Source organism: Pogona vitticeps, chromosome 5 (genome assembly GCF_051106095.1).
Source record: "Pogona vitticeps strain Pit_001003342236 chromosome 5, PviZW2.1, whole genome shotgun sequence".
NCBI lineage: Eukaryota > Metazoa > Chordata > Lepidosauria > Squamata > Agamidae > Pogona > Pogona vitticeps.
This window is the reverse complement of record NC_135787.1, coordinates 111,823,792-111,844,333: the sequence shown is the minus strand read 5'-3', so window position 1 is coordinate 111,844,333 and position 20,542 is coordinate 111,823,792. Positions and strand designations below refer to the sequence as shown.

The following is a 20,542-nucleotide window of genomic DNA, read 5'->3' as shown; positions in this document are numbered from 1 at the left end:
CTACAAACTAAACCAAAGTTGGCCTATTACTTTATCACTCAGTATTTTTCACTAGCCCCTGAAAAGACCATAAATGAAACTGCATTCTGGACTGCCATAAAAGCACACTGACAATGTAATAATACTGTAGGTCATATAATTATATCCTAGGCTATGTAACAGAGCTGATAAATACCTTAACTTTGGCAGTAGCTGTTAAGAGGACATAATCTGGAGATTCCATGGCTTCACACTTTTGCTGCTGAGCTTCTTGACCTATCAGCAAATTAAAATGGGTTGCCAAGTGCCGCCTGAGCAGTGTCTTATTTGGTGGGATATTAAGCAGCTGTGCCATGGTCTCTACATTGAAACGAGGTTCCAAAACCTGAACGGCAAGATAAATTTCAGAATTGAAGGCACATTTGCATTGTCTTCAGATTAAGAAACTTTTCATCCCTCTCTTAAGATCTGCATCATCTAGAATCTTTAAAAAATTATGGAAACCAAAACATTATTGTATTTACAAAACATCTATGATAGAATTACTGAGATTCTATCTTTTTAAAGCAACAATCTATGTCTATGGTATTTTGGGATTATTTGATCAAGAGACTTACCATTAGCCCACCATGAACCCCACTTCCCCTCAAATTGGGAGCATATTCTGCAAGGTCAACAGAACGCAGCCACTCCATCACCCGATGATTAGTCCACTGTGAAACTTCTGATGGGGTGATGTTATTCTACCAATGAAAATCACATTACATCAGACATCACACACTCCTTCAGAAACACACTTCAGTTCTGCAATTAACTCAATGTCGTATTTCTTATATTAAGTAGCTAATCTCTCTCTTTTGAAGCACAACCATTATGAACCGAACTATCTGATCCAAAGGCTCACATAATCGAATGGCCAACTGTGGCTCTGAAATTTAGGGATTTGGGACTGAATGTTCGAAGCATATATATGTACAGAAATTACTCAAATTTGCCACATTTTTCCACCCCACAATTCAAAATCTAGCAATAATCCTTTATTATGTGAGATTACTTGGTTTGAAACTTTACTGAGCATTACACCATAGTATTCTCTATGCATTAGGTGTCCTCATGTACATGTATCTGAAAAACTGAACACCTACTCAATTTAAAGGATGGTCCTCAATCAGAGGTGACATTTTTTTTTCAAATTTCTATTTCTGCAGCCCTGTGTTGATACAGAAATAAATCAATAAAGACCCACAAAGGTTGATGGGGCAGCTACTGGACTTCATTCAGTATGTTAGGTTGCAACTAATGGGAGTGTGACATAGATGAAGTATAATACGCTACTCAAAAACATTACTACATAATACATTCCTCTAAGATGAGATTACTGTGAAACTGCAATTCATATTTCTGTTTGTTCATTTTGCTTCCAGTGCTGTCCACCTCCAATCTAAACATGTTAAATATTTGTCTCAAGTTAATATTTGGCCAAGACTCTTTTACAACAGCTAAGGAAGCAAATGTTTAAATGCTAGAGATTTGAACTTCATTCACTTATTTCCCTAATTTCCAAGAGGTTAAAAAAAACTTTTTCAGACTGATTTCACTGTACTTTAGAAGATCAGCACTAATAGGAATGGCAAGGAACATATTTGGGTTAAATAGTCAGGGAGGCTTTCTAACATAACACCTGTTCAACAATACTGTGGAAGTATTCAAGCAGGGAAACGCTGGATAGCCATCTGTCAAGGATGCCGTATTTAACGATTCCTTGTTGTAGAAACTGTTGACTTCCAAGTTCCCTTCCAATTCTAGCATTAAATTATTCTATTACTGGAGTGCGTGTTGGTTGCTCCCCACTTCTAAACTAGACTAGCAGCACATCATAAGGAAGTCTATGATAGATTACCATAAGGAGGGACATGATACACTAGCTTTCTGTAAGCAGAAGTTCTTAATGCAGAAGATCAGTCAGACTGGTTATTTCTTGCGTTCCATCTCTACTAGTACAGTCAAAACAAAAAATCTGTATCATGTGATTGTTTGTTTCCATCCTCATTTTCATACAATTGCTGGCCAGCAAATATTCTGCAGGAAGGGCTCAACATAAAAGGAAGCACAAGGTGAACTGTATTCCTGTGGCATAGGTTTATGGGCTTGGAAATGGAAGAAAGTAGTGAAGAGAAAGGCATTTAGTATAGAATATAGAGAGGAATCCACACAACAAACTTAAAGAGTCCATAACTGAAGGAAAGGAAAGGCTCAGGATACACAAGACGGGTAAAATGGAATTTTGGAATAAAACATACACTAGCACTATTCAGCATGACAAGCATTGTCAGTATTAGAAAAGATTACCTCATCTGATGGTCTCCTGCGCAGACAGTTGGGTTCAAAGTTATTTATTCTTAGCACTTGGATGGCACGTTTGATGCTAAGATGGTGAAGGACACTCACAACTTTCAAAGACAGCAAGTCATCCTGAAAAGGGTGATGTGAAAAAGACATATGGCTGAGACCAAGAATAAAGACACAAGAAACCTGGAGAAGTCACCAGCAGATGGGGTAGCCATGTGAATTTCCTGCTGCAGAACACAAGAAAGAGTCTCATGGCACCTCAAAGGCCATCAATAAGGATGGGATTTTTGGATTACAAATCCCATACTTCTCCATTCTAGAAATCCAAATGTAGCACACACGGGAGAAAGGCCTAAACCGGAAGGCTTTGAGGCCTAGTTAGGAGGCCTAGTTAGGCCTCCCTTTGCCTAGCCTCCTGTTCAGAAAAAAAAGAGAACTCTGAACTGGCACCTGTACAGCAACAGGAAATGTGGATGGAGGTAGGTCTTCCGAGGCCTCAAAGCTGTCCATAAAATGCATTCAACAATATAATGAAGCTGTAATGCTTGAACATGTCGTTCAGTCCCCATTTTTTCAAGAACTAATCTGATTCAGTATTCCTGGACAAACAGAGAGATTGGGATATAGCTAACCCCTAACTTTAATGAACAGCTAATTCAAAAACTGTACAAAAAGTATTTTAAAATGTGTACTTACATTTATTTACACATCTAAAATGTTTTTCTGCATGTTTAATTCAACAATTCAGATACTGATTTAAAAAAACAGGACTGAACAGAGTTATGAACTACAAATCCTATGACTTCATTTTAACTACATGAATAATTAACAGTTCATACTGGTACATCAGTTTCTATAATGTAAATTTCACACAAAGTATGTATTTATCCTTCTTTATCTCCAAGACTGCCTTTCCATTAAAAAAAAGATCAATGACATGATTCAAGGAACCAGCCGTCAAAAATAAAAAAGCACATAAAATCCAAACAAATGTTTGCTAATTATTCTACCACAAAGACAGAAAAAAGGTAAATGTCATTAAATTTCTCATCCCGCTATTGAGTTAACCATTCCCTGTGCTCCACAAACTCATTATCTGGCTGTCCTTCTTCTGTGAACCTTAGATAGTTTGTACGTTCGTCACTGTACCTATTTGCCAGATGCTTTCCAAGCACCTTTAAAGTTTAGAAGCGTTCACCTTCTTCTGGTCTCCCACCACAGTAATCCCAGTGGCACATAGAGTTTTGTCTCTTTCATGCCTTGATAATTTTTCATACTTAAAAAACTAGATAAAAGAAGCTTAGTATCTGTGAGGACCCCTCAAATAGGAAGGCTAAGGAAAGACTAAGAATGCTGGAGAACGATAAGAAAAACTTTGGTTTTCTAAGAAATATTTTAAGAGTTTTCCCCCCCTTACGTCCCCAGAAATAGAAGGGCATGTTAAAAAATCTCCTCAAAAATGCCTAGGAGCTACCAACCTGTGACTACCACAACAATGCCCTAGAATGAAACTGGGTAGAATTAATTAATTAATTAATTTAAATTATTTTTATCCCACCTTTCTCCTTATAAGGACTCAAGCTGGCTGAGGAGGAAGCAAAATGATAGCCGGGGTGTTACCACAGTTGGTGTTGTTGCAGTGGCCATGGAAAAAATAAAGTAATAAAATTTGTTTGTGTGGGGGGGGGGAGACCAGAGCTATGCTACATCCATTGCTAGCAGGAAGTCCCACATCTCAAAAACTGTTGGAGAATTTTTTCTTCCCCTGGAGAACAAGAAAGGCCTTCCTCCCCAGCACTTCTCTACCCACAAATGGAGTGAAGAATTTCAAAAGGGTCTCTATACACAGCTATAGCCATCAGGCATCTTTGTAGCCTGTTGTAAGCTCATCCCTGCAGCAAACAATAAGTACAGTTCCCAGGACAACTGAAACATGGGCTCCATTCTATATGCTCCCATTGTTATTAATCATCAACTGTAAAATGAATAGCATACATGCATGGGAGGGATTAAACAATACAAGTCCTGTTCTATCAAGATATTGTAATAGGCAGCATGGAGGAATACGAAAAGTTGTTTTATGGCTGCAGGAGAACTCTGGGGAGAGGATACAAAAATGTCAAGGCCTCACGTATGAGAAAAAGAAGGTGGAAATATTTGTGGAGGGTGAGGTTCAAGTTTAGTAGTGTGAACAAGAACACTGGTGAAGAGACATGACATTGGCTTACAATGGTCATATAATGAAGCATTCGTCCATCCACCTTTCCTTCATCAAATTGTGTCTTATACTGGGGCAATCCAATATCATCCAGCCATCCTGAAGAAAAAAAAAACAAAGATGACTGTGATTACGTCTGAACAATCAAAAGATGGGTGCAACAGCTTCATATACAGCTAAGACACCTGTTGTGTCAGACATGTTTAATGATGTGAGCAAGAAATTGATTTTGTAAGAATTACATGCTTCTTTTATTGTCCTTGAAAAGACCATTCATTCTGGGTTGTGATTGTAACAGCATTGTATTTCCTACAGTATATTTCCACAAGACAATGGAAGAAGTGCATGGAAACATATAGGATACCATGGCGTACACGATACAGATTTCAGCTGACAGTTTCATATTAATTTGTTTGTTTTATTTCAAAGGAAATTCTTGATCATTGTGATAGCAAAAGTGTGTTTGAAATTACAATGGCCAGTAGCTGTTGAAACCTCAGAAGCCAAAAGGCCTCCTTATAACTAGCAAAGCCAGAACTAAGCACAATAGTAAAGGTGGCAAAATAAATCAGGAAACATTAATTTATTGTGGAAACCGCAGATATACTTAAAAGGAGACATGCTGCATGGAAAGAAAACATTACTACTAATGCAATGCAAGATCAGGATCATCCTGGTACAGTACATGTAATTAATTTCTCTGTCCTTGTTGAATTTTGTTGTTGTTGTCTAATTAGAGCAGTTTTGGAAGTGGCTACTTAAGATCCTGTTCGTATAATTAAACAAACAACACAATCTTATACTGAACTGACCAAACTGTGTAGCACTGAGAGCAAGAGTGGTGAAGGGGAACTCACCATTTTCCAGATGTTATTAGTCTCCAACTACTGGTTCAGCAGCATGGCCAAGGCAAGTGATGACGATAGTGTAATGAACACCTGGAGGCCCACAGATTCACCACCCTTTTTGAAGGTTGGTGTTGCCAATGCTTTCAAATTACCAGTACAGCATTACAAACCCTTGTTTCTACAGTTTACTCAAATCCCTGATTGTAAAATAAACATCCCCAACACCTTGATCCAATATACATGCAGGCATTTTTTTGACAGCTCATGAAGGTGCAGATAGACATACTAACTCCTTATTGCATCAAGGAAAAGTAGGGGAAAAGGAGGGGGGAGGGACAACTTACTTGTAACCCAGTTGTAATCCAGCTTCCCATGATTGTTCTCTTCTTCTGATCCTAATGCCTGAAGAGCAAGCTGGAGCTTTTTCCGATGCAGTGGATGCTTTATTCCAAGCTCCTACAAAAGGACCACCAAACTTTTAAAAATATATCTTTTATATTTTCTCTAAAAAGGCTTGAAGCTTAAAGTGTATGTAATAAATGCTTTTGTTTAGTATCTGTATCAAGTTTATACAACAGTAGGCAATACATTTGTATTTTTGCCACTCATATTACAGCATGTTTTGACATGACAGAAAAATTCAACCAATTTTAACTTTGTATAAATAACATTCAAATCAATTAAAAATGTGTTTTTAATTGCATTTATGAAAGCCACCACTGACTTTAGGTTTTGTTTGTTTTTTGTTAAAGAGGGGTTGTTGTTTCTGTTATGTGCTGTCAAGATCAGACTTATAGTGGCCCTAATTCAGTTTTCAAGGTAAATGAAATAATTAAAAGGAGTGGCTGTACCTGTTCCAGTCCTCAATGAGTTTCCATGGCAAAGCCAGGGAATCAAACCCTGATTTCCTGAGTCTTAGTTTGTTACTCTGTCCACTACATCACACTATGTACCACAAGGGGGTTAGGTGATGATAAAAAGATGGGGAGATATGAGGGCTTCTCAAGAATCAAAATGGTGATATGATGCAGAAATAGTTGGGAAAAACAGGTGTACTTTAAACATAACAAAATCTGCATTCAGTTCCATGCCATGACTACCTAATGTGTACATACACAGTAATTAAACAACACAAAAAGTTGCTTTAAAACCTTATTGTAACAGCCACCCTCACACTTCATAGAGTGGTTGCTACTTCACTTCAAAAACCTCTGCTGCCACCAACCTATCCTTAAAAATAATCATAAAAGGACAAGTATATCTTTTAAAAACAAAAACTGGTTTATTGATTACAAAAATAAAAATATTAAATCACTGGTAAAGAATCAGTTAATCAATCCATGTTAATAAACGCTGGCTCACACAGACTATTTCTCCACTGACAGACTCACTCTAACTACTAATCACTTTAAACTCTCAGCTCAGACTCTCATCTCCAATCTCTCTCTCACACACGCTTCACCCCCCTTTTTATACTCCCCTTAAGTTCTACCCTCTGTCACACCATAGGCTGATGACTCACTGCCCAGCTGTGACGGACATGTGATGTTATGTCTGTCCGTTACACTTATGTAAGGCTTTACACAATTCTTAAGAAATCCATAATGATGGTGATTGAGAACCATGATGTTTTTCACTAAAGTCCTTCTTGAATCTTTATCAGATCTAATTTACCGTATTTTTCGCTCCATAAGACGCACCTTTCCATAAGACGCACCGATTTTTTAGGAGAAGAAAATAGGAAAATATAATCTGTTTTCTTCGCTCCATAAGATGCACAGACTTTCCACCCCCCTGTTTTGTGGGAAAAAAGTGAGTCTTATGGTGCAAAAAATACAGTATTTTTATTATGCAACATCATCATCATCATTACAATACAAGTATGCTTCAGAGCCTTACCTTTTCCAAATCAGACTGAGAAGCTTGCAAGAGAGTCTGACCACAGAGTATCCAGTGTTTTCCATTACCTATGTAAGAACCCAAGCCTTGTTCCTGAAGCCAACTGCAAACTTGTTCCTTTGTCCATTTAGCAAACGGCATGTCCAAATCACTAAAATGGGGGATAAAAAACTCAAACTGAAACCAAGATACACTGCGTAATGTAAGTAAGACCCATTCATGACAGAGGCAGGGATCATGAGAAAGTGTTGATGGAAAAATCAGATGTGCCTAACTCTCATGACATGTGGGTTTAACTTGGTCACAATTCTGTACCTATGCTTTCCAGCACTACTCATTAAAATAATATGAAATAATGAGATTTATCACATTATAGCTTTCAACTAAGTGCCTTTTGACATGTTTTCTTCAATCAAATCTACATAAAATCAAAGTTTTAATATGGAGTCATAAGATGCATCTCAAAGCATGGCACAGAAAAAAAAAACAAAGGTGAAGTTACAGTTTATCCAAAGCAACTGTGGAAAAATTTCATTATATAAAAAAACAGAACCCCATCAATTTTGACCTTTTTTTTTTTTTACTTAAAGATGCTTGGAAATGGCTAAACAAACAAGATGATCCATATTTTACTTCTACAATAAACTGTAAACCTCTTTAGGAGGAAAAAGTGGACTACCACCTCAGATACAGCAGCTCAGTCTACAGATGTAAGCAGAGCTTATGCTCAGACTTGGAAAAGTATTCCCCATGTTAGCTCAATGTGTTGTGTCTTACTTATTGGTTTGTCCAAGATCTCTTGACCAGCCCAGTCTTGGTCCTGCAGTTGCTCTTGTTCCTCCCCTCTTGAACTCAGTCTCTGTCATATCATCTGGATTAAATGTGGTAGACTGGCTTCTTCGGAGTCTAAGAAAAGGCAAGCAGAGAGAGAAGGGAGAGGAAAAAATTAACAGTTGAAGAGACCAGAAGAAATCTCAGAACCCAAAGGACGGATCATAGTCCTTGGGGTTCAAGCTTTAGCTTCTCATGCCTCCTTATAATTAGCAAAGCCAGAACTGAATCTGAATCAATTTATTGTCACTTAACGTATATATATCGTATACACATACAACGAAATTCACAAAGAACACTCAGAGACCAGACCAAAAACACACACACACCCTCATAACACCCTCCCTAAATCCCAGAGCCCCACCTAAAATTCATAGTATCCACACAACATACAACACAACAGACCAAGTAATAGTAATACAGTCCAGCAACTCACTGCTGATAATTCTTGTTTCTTATTTAGTGCAGTTATAGCTCTAGGATAAAAACTGTTCAAAAATGTGTTGTCCGAGTTTTAATTGCTCTGTATCTTCGGCTTGAAGGCAACAGTTCAAAGAAGATATAAGCAGGGTGGGAAGAGTCTTTGAGAATATTTATTGAGATGCAAAGACATTGGCCAAGGTTGGAAGCTGAAGTCCAATAATATTTTGGGCAATTCTAGTAATTCTCTGTAAAACTTTTTTGCCCATTTCAGAGCAACTCCCATAACATGAGAGGATGCCATATGTTACGACACTCTCTATGGTACTAAGATAGTAGAAGAGAAGTAAATGCTGAGACAGATTTATCTTCCTGAGCAGTCTCAGGAAATACAGCCTCTTCTGTGCCTTCTTCACCAGCATATTAGCATTTGTAGACCATGAGAGGTCCTCCAAAATATAGATACCCAAAATTTTAAAACTCCTAACCACCTCTTCACCATTTACGTACAGGGGAAAGGTCCTTTTATAATTCCCAAATTCTGGCTAGGGTGACCAGTATATCACAAAGGCTGTCCCAAATGCATCATTCTCTCACAGGCACTTAAAAAACATCTGTACATGCTGTATCATAGCTAGATTACAAGTGTGAAGGTTTGGAAAGAGAAGACTCAGTAATGCGTACCAGAGGAAAAATGCAGAGCAGTCACTATGAAAAGTTTGCGCATTCCATCGATGGAAGTACATTTTAGCAGAACTGACCTACTTCAACCATCGACATGACTCACTCATTAGCAAATTAACTATTGCTGTATTCACTTGGGACACTTGCGTATGTATTGTTTTCTAGGAAATTCTTCCAAAACACTGGTTTAGAACTGGATGATGGCAGGGCAGGAAAACCACTGGTTACCTCTTATGGGCTAGTGAGCCATGTACCCTCCATCCCCAAACTCAACCTTTCTTTGAACCACCCAACTGGTTCTCTTTTAACCAGAGTTTGAAAATGATTAGCATGGCCTGGTTAACATGAAGCCTGCCTGTGACTAAAAATGCTCATGTAATACTTAACCAGAGTGGAAGAGTAAACAGGATATTCAGATAAGAAGAGGGAGCATGCAATTCCATGGTCCATTTACTATTCCCTAATTACAGTGAAGAAACCCCAGCACTGTAACTACACCAGTCCATAACCCAACCCATTATAATGCTCTGTGATGTTATATCGCAGCTGTGGTACCACAGACCACAGCTGCGATACAAGGATATCTGCAAGTGGGATCTGAAGGCCTTAAGAATGGACCTCAACAGATGGGAAACTTTGACATCTGAGTGTTTAGCCTGGAGGCAGGCAGTGCATCATGGCCTCTCCCAATTTGAAGAGACAGTAGTACAGCAGGCTGAGGCAAAGAGGCAGTCCCGAAACCAGTAAAACCAGGGATCTGGACAGGGGACAGATTGTATTTCTCTTCAGTCACTCTCGAATTGGCTTTCTCAGCCATACTTGACACTGTTCCAAGACCACTCTCAGAGCACGTTACCATAGTCTCCCGAGACTGAAGGATGCCTACACGGATGTTATATCCTGATTACCTTCCAAACAGCTTCTTGATTCCTCTTGTTTTCTTCCTGGAGTCAGGGGAAGGTGGAGTCAGAGGCCCACCTTTTGTACCTTTGGGTCGAGGAGGTAAGCCAGCCAGATCTAGATGGTCTGCAGATCCTTTTTCTGTCTCAGCTTTCAAATAAAGGCAAACTTCAATTAACAGCATGAATCTGTAGCTCTTAAATTGGAGTCATTTAAAGCACCCATTTCTAATTTGTGAAATAACATTGGCTAACTACCAATTCATGAGATTGTCCATTGAAAATGAGATATAAAAGTATTCTTTTTTAATGGGCACTTAATTAATTATTAATAAATCATCAGTGGATAATCTGCATTAGGACAGGCCTTTATCCAACCGTCTTCAGCACACAGAATGAAATTAATATAGTCCAAAGTCAAACCTGTGGTAAAAATGGATCTAACTGGATAGGAAACATCCAAAAGGCAAAAGGTATCAATAATCACATTGGGAATCATATACGTATCCAAGGGATGGACCCCAAACACAAAAATTCAGTGAAAGTGAATAGTCATCTTAAGCCATTTATTCCTACACCTAATGTGTAATGGGCTAACACTATTCTCCTGTAACTGTTAACAAACTTTGCTTTTCAGGCACTCACTTTAACATTTGCAAAGCAAAGATTGTAAGGAAGATAGCTGGAGACTCTTACCACATTCTTAGCAACTGTGTACTACTTTGGGGTCAACAACTATAAAGTTCAGCTGATAAACCTTTTACTAATATACTAATGCTTTGCTACTCGATGTTGCTGCTCTTATTACTTATACAAGTACATAATACAACCAGCCCAGAGTTCCAAAAGTTTTTTCTATAAAATAATTACAATCCTGAGGCCCCAAAGTGTAGTTATTTATTCCTATAGTTACAATTTTTGTAAATAAATGAAACAGGTACAGTGGTGCCTCACAAGACGAGCGCCCCGTTTAACGACGAAATCACATTACAACGAACTTTTTGTGATCGCAAAAGCGATCGCAAAACGATGTTTCCTATGGGGGAATTTCGCTTTGCGATGATCGGTTCCCTGCTTCGGGAACCGATCATCGCAAAACTATGATTTTCGGCCAGCTGATTGGTGGTTTCAAAATGGCTGCTGGGTTTAAAAAAAATGGCTCCCTGCTCTTTTCTGGGATGGATTCTTCGCTACACGGGCAGCAAAAATGGCTGCGCTACAGAGGATCTTCGCTGGACGGTGAGTTTCAAGCCCATAGGAATGCATTAATGCGTTTCTATGGGCTTTTTAATTTCGCATTACGACATATTTGTTCTACAGTGATTTTGCTGGAACGAATTAACGTCGTAATGCGAGGCACCACTGTACATAAAAATTTGAAGGGAGGAAGGAAACATCATAATGATACAAGCTGCTGACCTATGATAAGAAACATATCTAAACAAGCTCTAGCACATTCTGTAACAACAAAACTAGCTTAAAACCATTATGCTGCAAAAGCAGGAGCATATATGTATATTCCCAGAGAAGCTAAAAAAGAATGGGCAAGAGCAATAAGAGTTTCAATATTAAACTATTTTTAAAAGCACATAACAGTGATAAAAATAAATTGTTATACAGCTTATCTTCAAGTTAGGCAAAGCAGAAGAAAAAACCTTGTGGTATATATGTGGTTTTTTTATGAATACCAATAAAAGAAGAAAACATACAGCAATATTTTGCTATTTTGTCTCTTTATAGCTCAGGGGAAAAGAATTTCCAAAGGTTCTCTAATGCGGCTCTAATTCCCAGAACTCTTACACTCTCATTATAAACATGTTGTTTGGAAACAAATTTCATTGATTTTGTCCCCCCCCCCCCCCGTTAATCTTTTCCACTGAAAAAGAACAGCAGACAAATTGGGCTGTATTGTAACACAGAATCATTTAATATATGAACATATGGCTTGTTCTTTATTTAACACTAAAATGGCCTTCCCATGAGTGTAATGCTTGCAACAACTAGCTCATGCTGCTTTATACCCAGATTAACCCTGGACAAAAAACTGCATTTCGTTCTTGTTTATGCCAATGGTAAAGGTACAGAAATTCAACTTTTTAAACTTCAGTGTCTATTTATGGAACGTCAAGGACTCTGTGATGTTTCTTATTAGTATAGTTATGATGACTACAGAGTACAGCAGGCTTTTAGCAGTGGGCATGCATCAGTGTGGCAAAGGGATGGATAAACATTCCAGTCCAGATGTCCTGGCGCTGCATGGTGATGCTCCAGCATTAGGGGCACAAATAATGCATGCACGTCTACTATACCTAAGGTGGGTGCACTTGCACTTCGACTGCGATCTTCAATGCATCCAAATATCGCACAAACCACACGCAGCACAAGGGGGAGGAACATACCCAGGACAACAAAATAAAACATATGAAAACTTAACACTGATAAGACAAGAGGAGAACAATACCAAGAAAGATGCATGCATAACACAGAGAGGTTACATACAAATGGACCATATAAGAATGACCTAACATGGAGTTGCTCACACGAAATAATTAAGACTGAGCTTTTGGGTCTACATAAACAGGAAAGTAAAACACACACTTACTTTTGTTCTACCTAGCACTGACAGATTGACACTACATATGCTCAGAAGGCTTTCAATACCTTAGAAATACTGAGAATAGTCCTAGGGACAGGATTAGGGACAAGAATACAGTGGCATACAGAACACCATCCAATAGGAGAGGTGAATAGTAGTTGTGCATTTTTTGGACCAAAAAAAGTCAACATGCTTGACCTTTCTGTGCAGTCTTCACAAAACAATGTTTTTTTTTTTAAATGTTGAACCATTTCCAGTTTCTTCACAAATTACAAGCCACCCTCCACATATGAAATTAAGGTCTGTTATAAAAATGTATAGCTTTCAGCTTAGTGTATTTTGTAAGAAAGACATAAAAAAAACTGCAAGAGAAGTTTTCGGTGCTACAGATCCCAAATCCAGTGAGCCATGCAAGAAAAACCCCTTTTGTCAAACCCAAATACATATTCCTCTTTATGTTGTCTACTTTTGTCATGTCTTTATCCAAAACCATGTATTGTAATCCCCATAATTTCCAGCTATCTAAATTGTTTTCTTATGGTTTATGACACACAGTACTAGTAGGTTTATGTATGTGTGTGTCATGGGACTGCAACTCCCATCATTCCTGCTCAGACAATGATTAAAAATGTTGGGAGTTGCAATCCAACAAAATAGATACATGTTACAATTTTGTACCACTCACACAGTTTATCTTTACCACTACCACCCAAAGGAGTAACACCAAGCTTGTAAATAGCCTTTGGCTTGATAGTTACAGTAAGAACTGTATATGTATATTAGTGAGTTTAATAGCTATTTTAAACTGCATTATTTATAACAAGTTTTTCAACTGTTCATACAGTTAAAATCTCCACAGAACCTGAGATTGTGGGAAAAACCTAGGCAAATCAACAAGGACCTGTTTCTTTCACAGTGTGAGCACAACTTCTATATTACAGAAGCAAGGATAAAACAGAAGGGACATGGTCATCTAGAACCATGCTGAGGGAAAAGAGCAAAGTGAGGGAATTGAGGCAGTGCCCTCACGAAGGTCAGTCCACTTTTTTTCACACACAAAAATAAAGATATTATACTCTGGACCTGGAGAACCTTTCATTTTCTTCTGCCACCCTCAGAACATTGTTTGGTCTGAGAAAGAAAACATTTGAGGCAGTAGTTAGGCTCCTAACTAGTCTAAAAGGCTACTGATTTTATGGTTTAAGGGTAGACTGGCTTTGTAAAAGAGAGGGAAAACTGAATCTCTGACTTGTGGTTATTTCAGTCCAATATACCTAAAGGATGTCATATGGTCTAACACAACACTGGAAAACTCTTGCGGGGTTGAGGGTCAGATTTTAATACCCAGCACTCTACTTCTAGTTATGACTTTGTTTTGTTTGGGGGCAGGCACAAATTAATGCTCCTGGATGCCCCCAATTATGGTTGGGGGGGACAGTTTTGGCACAACCCTCCCCTTTTGTTCCCCATTGGGGGTCCTAGCGGGTTCCATAGAGGCTTGGAGGGCCCTCGGGTTCACTTTTCCCAACCTAGTCTGAAGCCAAAACCCTGCTATGTGATCCACTGTTCCAGTTTTGCAGTGAAAATGTTGCATGGCTCACACATCACATTTCAATGTACACACAAACACACGTGGCTTGCATTACGACACAAAATTCTAGTTGAAATGTGTATTGAAATTAATATGCAGATTCACAAGTGGTTAACAAAACACAAAGCACACATTAATTGCACTTCCTTTTGTGAAAGCACCAGAATCCAATACATATTTTTTTAATCCATGAAAGTGTTTTGTTTTCCCACACGCCTGCTTCAGTCTGTTGTTTTTTTTCCAAATAAAACTGTTGACATTTTATCGGACAGGATATTCCCTATTGCTTCTCGCTTCTGATAGCTAAAGTGAAAAGGTTACACGTTAGCCTTTATTGAACCTACCTAAATTAGGTGCACTTGCTGTTCTTTTGTTACTTTTGATCTTGAAAAAGCCTCGTCCAAATGATGATCTGGCTTTACGCGTTCCAAAGGCATCTTCTTCACCAGGAGATTTAGGAGGAAGGGTTCCATATTTACTAGAATCCTGGGATAGTTTGCTCTGATGGGTGGAGAGAAAAAAAGTTTAAAGTGCAATATTGCCATACTGTGAATTAAAAAAAAGTAGGGGGGAAGGAAACTTTAAAATATTGGCCAGAATCCTATTAGTTAGTTGTGCTGGCATGCATGCAATAAACCACAGCATAAATCACAGCAACAAACTGTTGCTAGTTAATGAGCTGCCACTTGTGTTCCTCATCACACACCAAAGGTGGTGACTTAATTCAAGATGAGGAATACAAAGAGTGATTCTTCTAGTAGCAACAATTCACCACCGAAATTCATGCTGCTGCACTTCTGGTTGTGTAACTAAAAAAATAAGATTCTTTAGAATTAGAATCCAGGTGTCCGTACACTATGTTACAAAATAAATTAAGACATACACAGTACAGTGGTGCCTCGCTTAACAGGCGGCCCGTTTAACGACGAATCTGCATAGCGATGAAGATTCTGCGATCACTTTTGCGATCGCATTGCTATGTTCCTTATGGGGGAAAATTGCTTTGCGATGATCACGGGGAAGCAATCATCGCAAAGGCCCCATTTTCTCCCAGCTGATTGGCGGGGCTTTGGGATGATCGCGAGGAAGCGCCTCCCCCCATCATCCCGAAGTCCCGCCGATCAGCTTAACTAGTAAGCCAAAAAATGGTTGAGATTCTAAGGTCTCCTGGACTCCATATGCAACTGATTCAGTAACAGACAATACAGAGATATATTCTCTAGAGATCAAGGCGACATTTGTTTGTTCAGTATATTAATATGAACTGACTAAATTTTTAATGTTAAAAATGTTTTTAATGTTAAAAAAATGTTTAAAATGTGCACAAAATAATGCAGGAACACAATAGACTAAGTTTCTGCATTGAAAAAAAAACCCCGGAATACTAGAGAAAGCAAAAGAGAAAGATTTATTTATTCCAAGTTACCTCCTCTTGCTTTTGTCCAGAGTCTTTGCCCTGTTTGGAAATAATTCAAAGCAGAAAATTTTCAAATAAATGTATGCTCCATTTAACTGATATTCAACTAACTGCTTATAAAACCTGTTTAGGTCAAGTTATTTTAGACATTTGATCAGGTAAAATATTCAAATTAGCATGCAGGATAGTCTATATTAGCATTTTCCAGAGACTGAATACACCTTTCCAGAGACTGAATACACCTTTTAAGAAAAGAAAGAAAAAGTAATATAAAACAAAATTATCAGGTAGAGTAAAACAATATGGGTGGGTAAGAGCCGTATGGGCAAGCATTATTTCTGCACAAGAGCATGGCAATGATCTTGTGCTGGCAGAACAAATCAATATTCGCAAATGAAGGCCATTCTAAAAATGGGGGCAGCCCAAACAAAAATTATAACTTTGACACTGGACTGAATTCTGAGCCACACCAAATCTGGCACAGTAACAGCAAACAGTCTGCATCAAATTTGGGGAAGTCTGGGCAAAGGATTTTTGAGTCATGATTTTTTTTAATCCTGTTTGCACCATTCAGAAATAGGTGACCCTAAATGTCCCCAGACTTAAAATAAGTCATATATATTGAAAAGACTAATTGTTTCATGAATATGGGACTAGTGCTTCTGTATCCACCATTCAAAATGACAGGAAATGGCCCAATACTGCTGGACAATAGCATGCTTGCGTTGCCAGCAGGAAAAAAGACGTTAAGCTTTACATTGCAAAGGGCAGTCCAAATATTAACCATACCAATGGCAGTAGTTTAGGTGATCTACAGCAGTGGTTCACAAAAGTGGGACCCCAGCAATGTTCACTCTAAGCTGCGTGGCTGCACAGCCTTGCATTGGCCCATGCACCTGAAGACAGTGTTGACGCCCATTTTGTTCCAGTCACAACCAGAACTTTGTGAACGGGGGGGGGGGGGGCGACGTCCACTGGTGGAAAACGGAATATAATTAAAGAGCAACACATTCAATTTTCCACCAGCACCGAGTGGAAACCCTGCCTTCTCCCCGTGCATGGGGTTCCAGTTGCGACCAGAACCAAATGGGTGGTAACACTGGCTGTAGGTGCATGGGACCGATGCAGGGCTGCAGGGCTGCACACTCATGCAGCTTAGGGGGAACGTTGGCTCCCAGATGTTCTTGGACTACAACTCCCAAAAATCCTGGTCAGCACAGCTATTTCCTGGCATTTTGAATCATGGATACAAAAGCACAATATCTCACATTTATAAAACCGAGGGTTTTTTAGAACTGAATTTTTAAATAAAATAGTCAACAAAAGAAATAAAACTACCCACATCAGAAGACTCTTTCTTCAAGTTTCCCAGGCTGCTGGATTTCTGCAGGGCTGAAGTTCTAGAAATGACCACAGAAGAGAAGTGGGGCAGGAAAAGAAATCATAAATGAATCTTCACTCTTAAGACATATTCTTTTGATTATAATACATGCTAAAACATGTTTGGACAGATGAAGGGAAAGAAATGCTGAGTTAAACCAATTTTCTGATATTTTATTGTCTTCCCTCCACTCCAGGAATGAGCACCAAGGGATGGTGTCTACTTCAGAAGGAACAGCAGTTGAGTCCTGGACAGACGGCTGAGCTCTAAGCCAGGAAATGCTCTTAATTAGAAAAAGTGCCCAAGTTCCAAACTCATTTCTGCTACACGTGCAGCAGATATCAGTGACTGTTTTTTAAATCTCCAGTACAGTATGAACAGCATAGGGCCAGAAGCAAATTTTGAAGAGAATTAAAGAGTTTTCCTTCAAACACAAGTTGCCTCCTCCAAATGCTATTCTCCAACAACTTTTTATCATGTTCTGCAAATCTGTTTTAAACTGGAAATAAATCTGAGTTTGGGAGCCATTGGAAAACAAGATTTGACAAGCATGGGGAAATGTTAAGAAACCCTAACTTTCAGTGATTAAAGATCATACGTACACACACACACACCCAGAGAGAGAGAGACAGAGACAGAGAGAGAGAAAGAGAGAGAGAGAGAGAGAGAGAGAGAGAGAGAGAGAGAGAGTGTCAGATCAAAAATGCTGGATTACTGGATTTTGGCTTAGAAACTCCTTCAGAATCCTGGATTTCAGCAATAATTAGGTACTGAACTGCTCTCACTTGGCTCCATCTGGAGGCAGGAGCAGTTAACCTAGCCTTATGTACAAACTTGGAATTCTAGAATGCCTATGATTTAACAAGCCAGAGTTTAAAGCTAGAATCTCCAGTTGGTTTATACATCCTGGCTTCTTTCAGGACTGAAGCAGGAAGTTTGGGTCTCATGCAAGGGTAATCTCACCTCTAAATTTGGGGCTGGAGACCACCCACCCCGAGTGCTAGTCACAAGGTGAATATGAGTCAAAGTTTCCATATAATACTAAGCTTTTTCACTCTATTAAGATCCTGGTTAATGTAGTGATTTCCACCTACAAAAGAAACCAAACTAAACAATTCTGCAGAATGTCATCTCAGCAGGTAGTGAAACATGCCTAGTTCCACCCTAACAGTGATCTTATAGGACTGTTTCAAGAATTTTGAGGAAAATTGCATAAAGTATTCTAAACACTCTGAAGTACAATGAAAATTAATATTATAGTCAAGATGGCAATACAGATAAACATGAATATTAACTCTGAAATTCTTCCCTTCTTCAAGCTACATGCTTGTAATTACATATCGAAAACGTCAAGCTGCAAGCCATATCCTAATGACTTCAACTGAAGGCATGCTGTGACAGTAACTCTTTAATGTTTCAGCAGTGCAGACAATAAACATGCTCTTATTGTTCTGCATTTAATTTATGGTTAAATTTTAGAACTGGTACCTTACTAAGCCTAAGAAAGAGTAGTTCAAAAAGCACATGACTGCCTCACTGCAGCTTGAGGTAGAGAAAAACAGCTACCTCACTAAAAAGTAGAATGCACATTCTTTAAAAGCTACAAAAATGATCCATTTATCTAATATAAATGTTTTCAGTTTCTCCTATGCTGTGTCATTCTTGTGCAATCTAAGTTTTTTTAGGCTGCAATCCTAGCAAACTCACAGAGAAGTAAGTGCCACAGATCAGAGCGGAGCTTATTTCTGCATACATCTGTAGATGAGTACGCTTTCATTACTCCTTAAATTATCAATCTACACCTAAGCCAATCACTACTGACTACCAATGCTGCTTGAAACTCAATATATTTAGCAAATCTAAACCACTTCATACTCTGTGCAATCTTCAACAACCATGCTCAGAATCCTATTTGCTAGAGATGGGAGTTTCTGATTTTCTGGACTATAAACCATGATTTTCCATTTGGGGAATTCTACCTACCTTACAGGCACCTTAAAAAGTACTGAGGCTTACTAAGCAAAGCTATCTTGAAGTCTCCCATTTCTGCTCCAGTACCAGCTAGGAGCCTTCTTTCTGAGCAGGACACTTAAGCAGAACTTAACCTAGCTAAGCCTCAAAGCCTTCTAATTTCGGCCTTTTCTCACAGGTATATGACACCCAGGTATTTGCAAGGTTCCTGTAAGGTAGGTAAAACTCTCAGAATGAAGAATTACAGAATTTGCAATTCAGAAAAACCAAAAAGCCCATCCCTACTCTTTGCTTATCTAATTGCTCAGATATTTCCTTTCCCTGCCAGGCTCTGGTTCCTATATCTGACATCTCACTAATAAACAGAATCATCTTCTGCCACTGTAAGAGTAGTAATTCAAATGAGATATTGGTCTTCGTCTTTAACTTAAGTAATGAAAATCTTTACAGACTAATGTTAATCTAAACTAAATGAGGATAGGGGGTCCTGAATCTGACACAATCTGGCCTTATGTACTAACCTGCCAAGCTCTGAATCTGACAGAAAGATCTATTAAGAACTAAGCTTAATCTATGGTTTGGTGTTATGCCCGAATTTAACATCTGATTAATAGAATGATATATTACTCTGGACTGATTATGAGGATACCTAACATCTGTTCACTGGGCAAAGGGGTACATCAGGAATGCATTATGTCCACAACATGGACATAATGTTCACAACATGGTTGATTCTCAGACTCTGATACGAAACTGAGGCCTATACACACAGAACATAATCCTGACATTCCAAGCCTGAGGGAAGAGACACACTCAACACATATGGGCACACAATCATCTAAATAATGGGCCAAAGCAACTGATGCTCTCTCATCCATCTCCTCAGATATCTGTGCTGTAAACATTAAAGGCCAAGTCACTAAATACGAAGATTTCTTTCCAGAGTAACGCATTATTGCTTTCAGACTTTCCATCTTCCTCCAGAATGTCTTTGCCCAATGCCACTGAAGTGCACTTAGTAACCACAAGCAACTAATAGGCACAATCTTACATTCAGGAAAAAAATTTTCTTACTTTGCTAGTTCAACTCCATTTAAGAGCACAAGGAAAAATATTATATTGAAATCTAAAGTGCAGAGAAACAGCTGGGTTAGAGATTCTGTTATTAAAAGGAACACCTCCATTTAGCAAAGCATTTTGCCACATCATTAGCTTAAGCATGGGTGGCACTGATTAATAACAGCCAGCTACATTCCATCTTGCCTAAGAACAAAAGACAACCCAAAAAAAAAAAAGGGGGGGGAAAGTATTACAAAAGTCTGTAAATCCCTGGAGCTATGTAAGTTGCTTGAAGACATTTCAGACTGCAATAGAAAAAAAAGACTAGGGAAGATTAATACAGAAAAGGTTAAAGAAGTGAGCATGAAAAGAGCATGAAAGAAGATAAGGTAGCTAGGCA

The 20,542-nt window shown here is 38.6% G+C and overlaps 1 protein-coding gene across 18 annotated transcripts in view; it reads right to left on the bottom strand.

Moving 5' to 3' along the window:
- The window catches only part of PPFIBP1 (PPFIB scaffold protein 1), a 139,009-nt gene that overhangs the window by 6,286 nt on the left and 112,181 nt on the right, over positions 1-20,542 (bottom strand). For 6 of the 18 annotated variants that reach the window (XM_073000734.2, XM_073000737.2, XM_078394275.1 and 3 more), the window contains 13 exons: positions 20,397-20,447; positions 17,074-17,131; positions 15,741-15,770; positions 14,659-14,815; positions 12,437-12,469; positions 10,137-10,278; positions 8,071-8,199; positions 7,294-7,444; positions 5,739-5,850; positions 4,557-4,645; positions 2,329-2,451; positions 597-722; positions 176-364 (listed from right to left, as the gene is read on the bottom strand). In XM_073000734.2, the coding sequence (XP_072856835.2) occupies positions 176-364; positions 597-722; positions 2,329-2,451; positions 4,557-4,645; positions 5,739-5,850; positions 7,294-7,444; positions 8,071-8,199; positions 10,137-10,278; positions 12,437-12,469; positions 14,659-14,815; positions 15,741-15,770; positions 17,074-17,131; positions 20,397-20,447 (1,390 nt within the window). The other 12 variants (XM_073000738.2, XM_020810046.3, XM_078394280.1 and 9 more) reach the window with 5 other exon arrangements.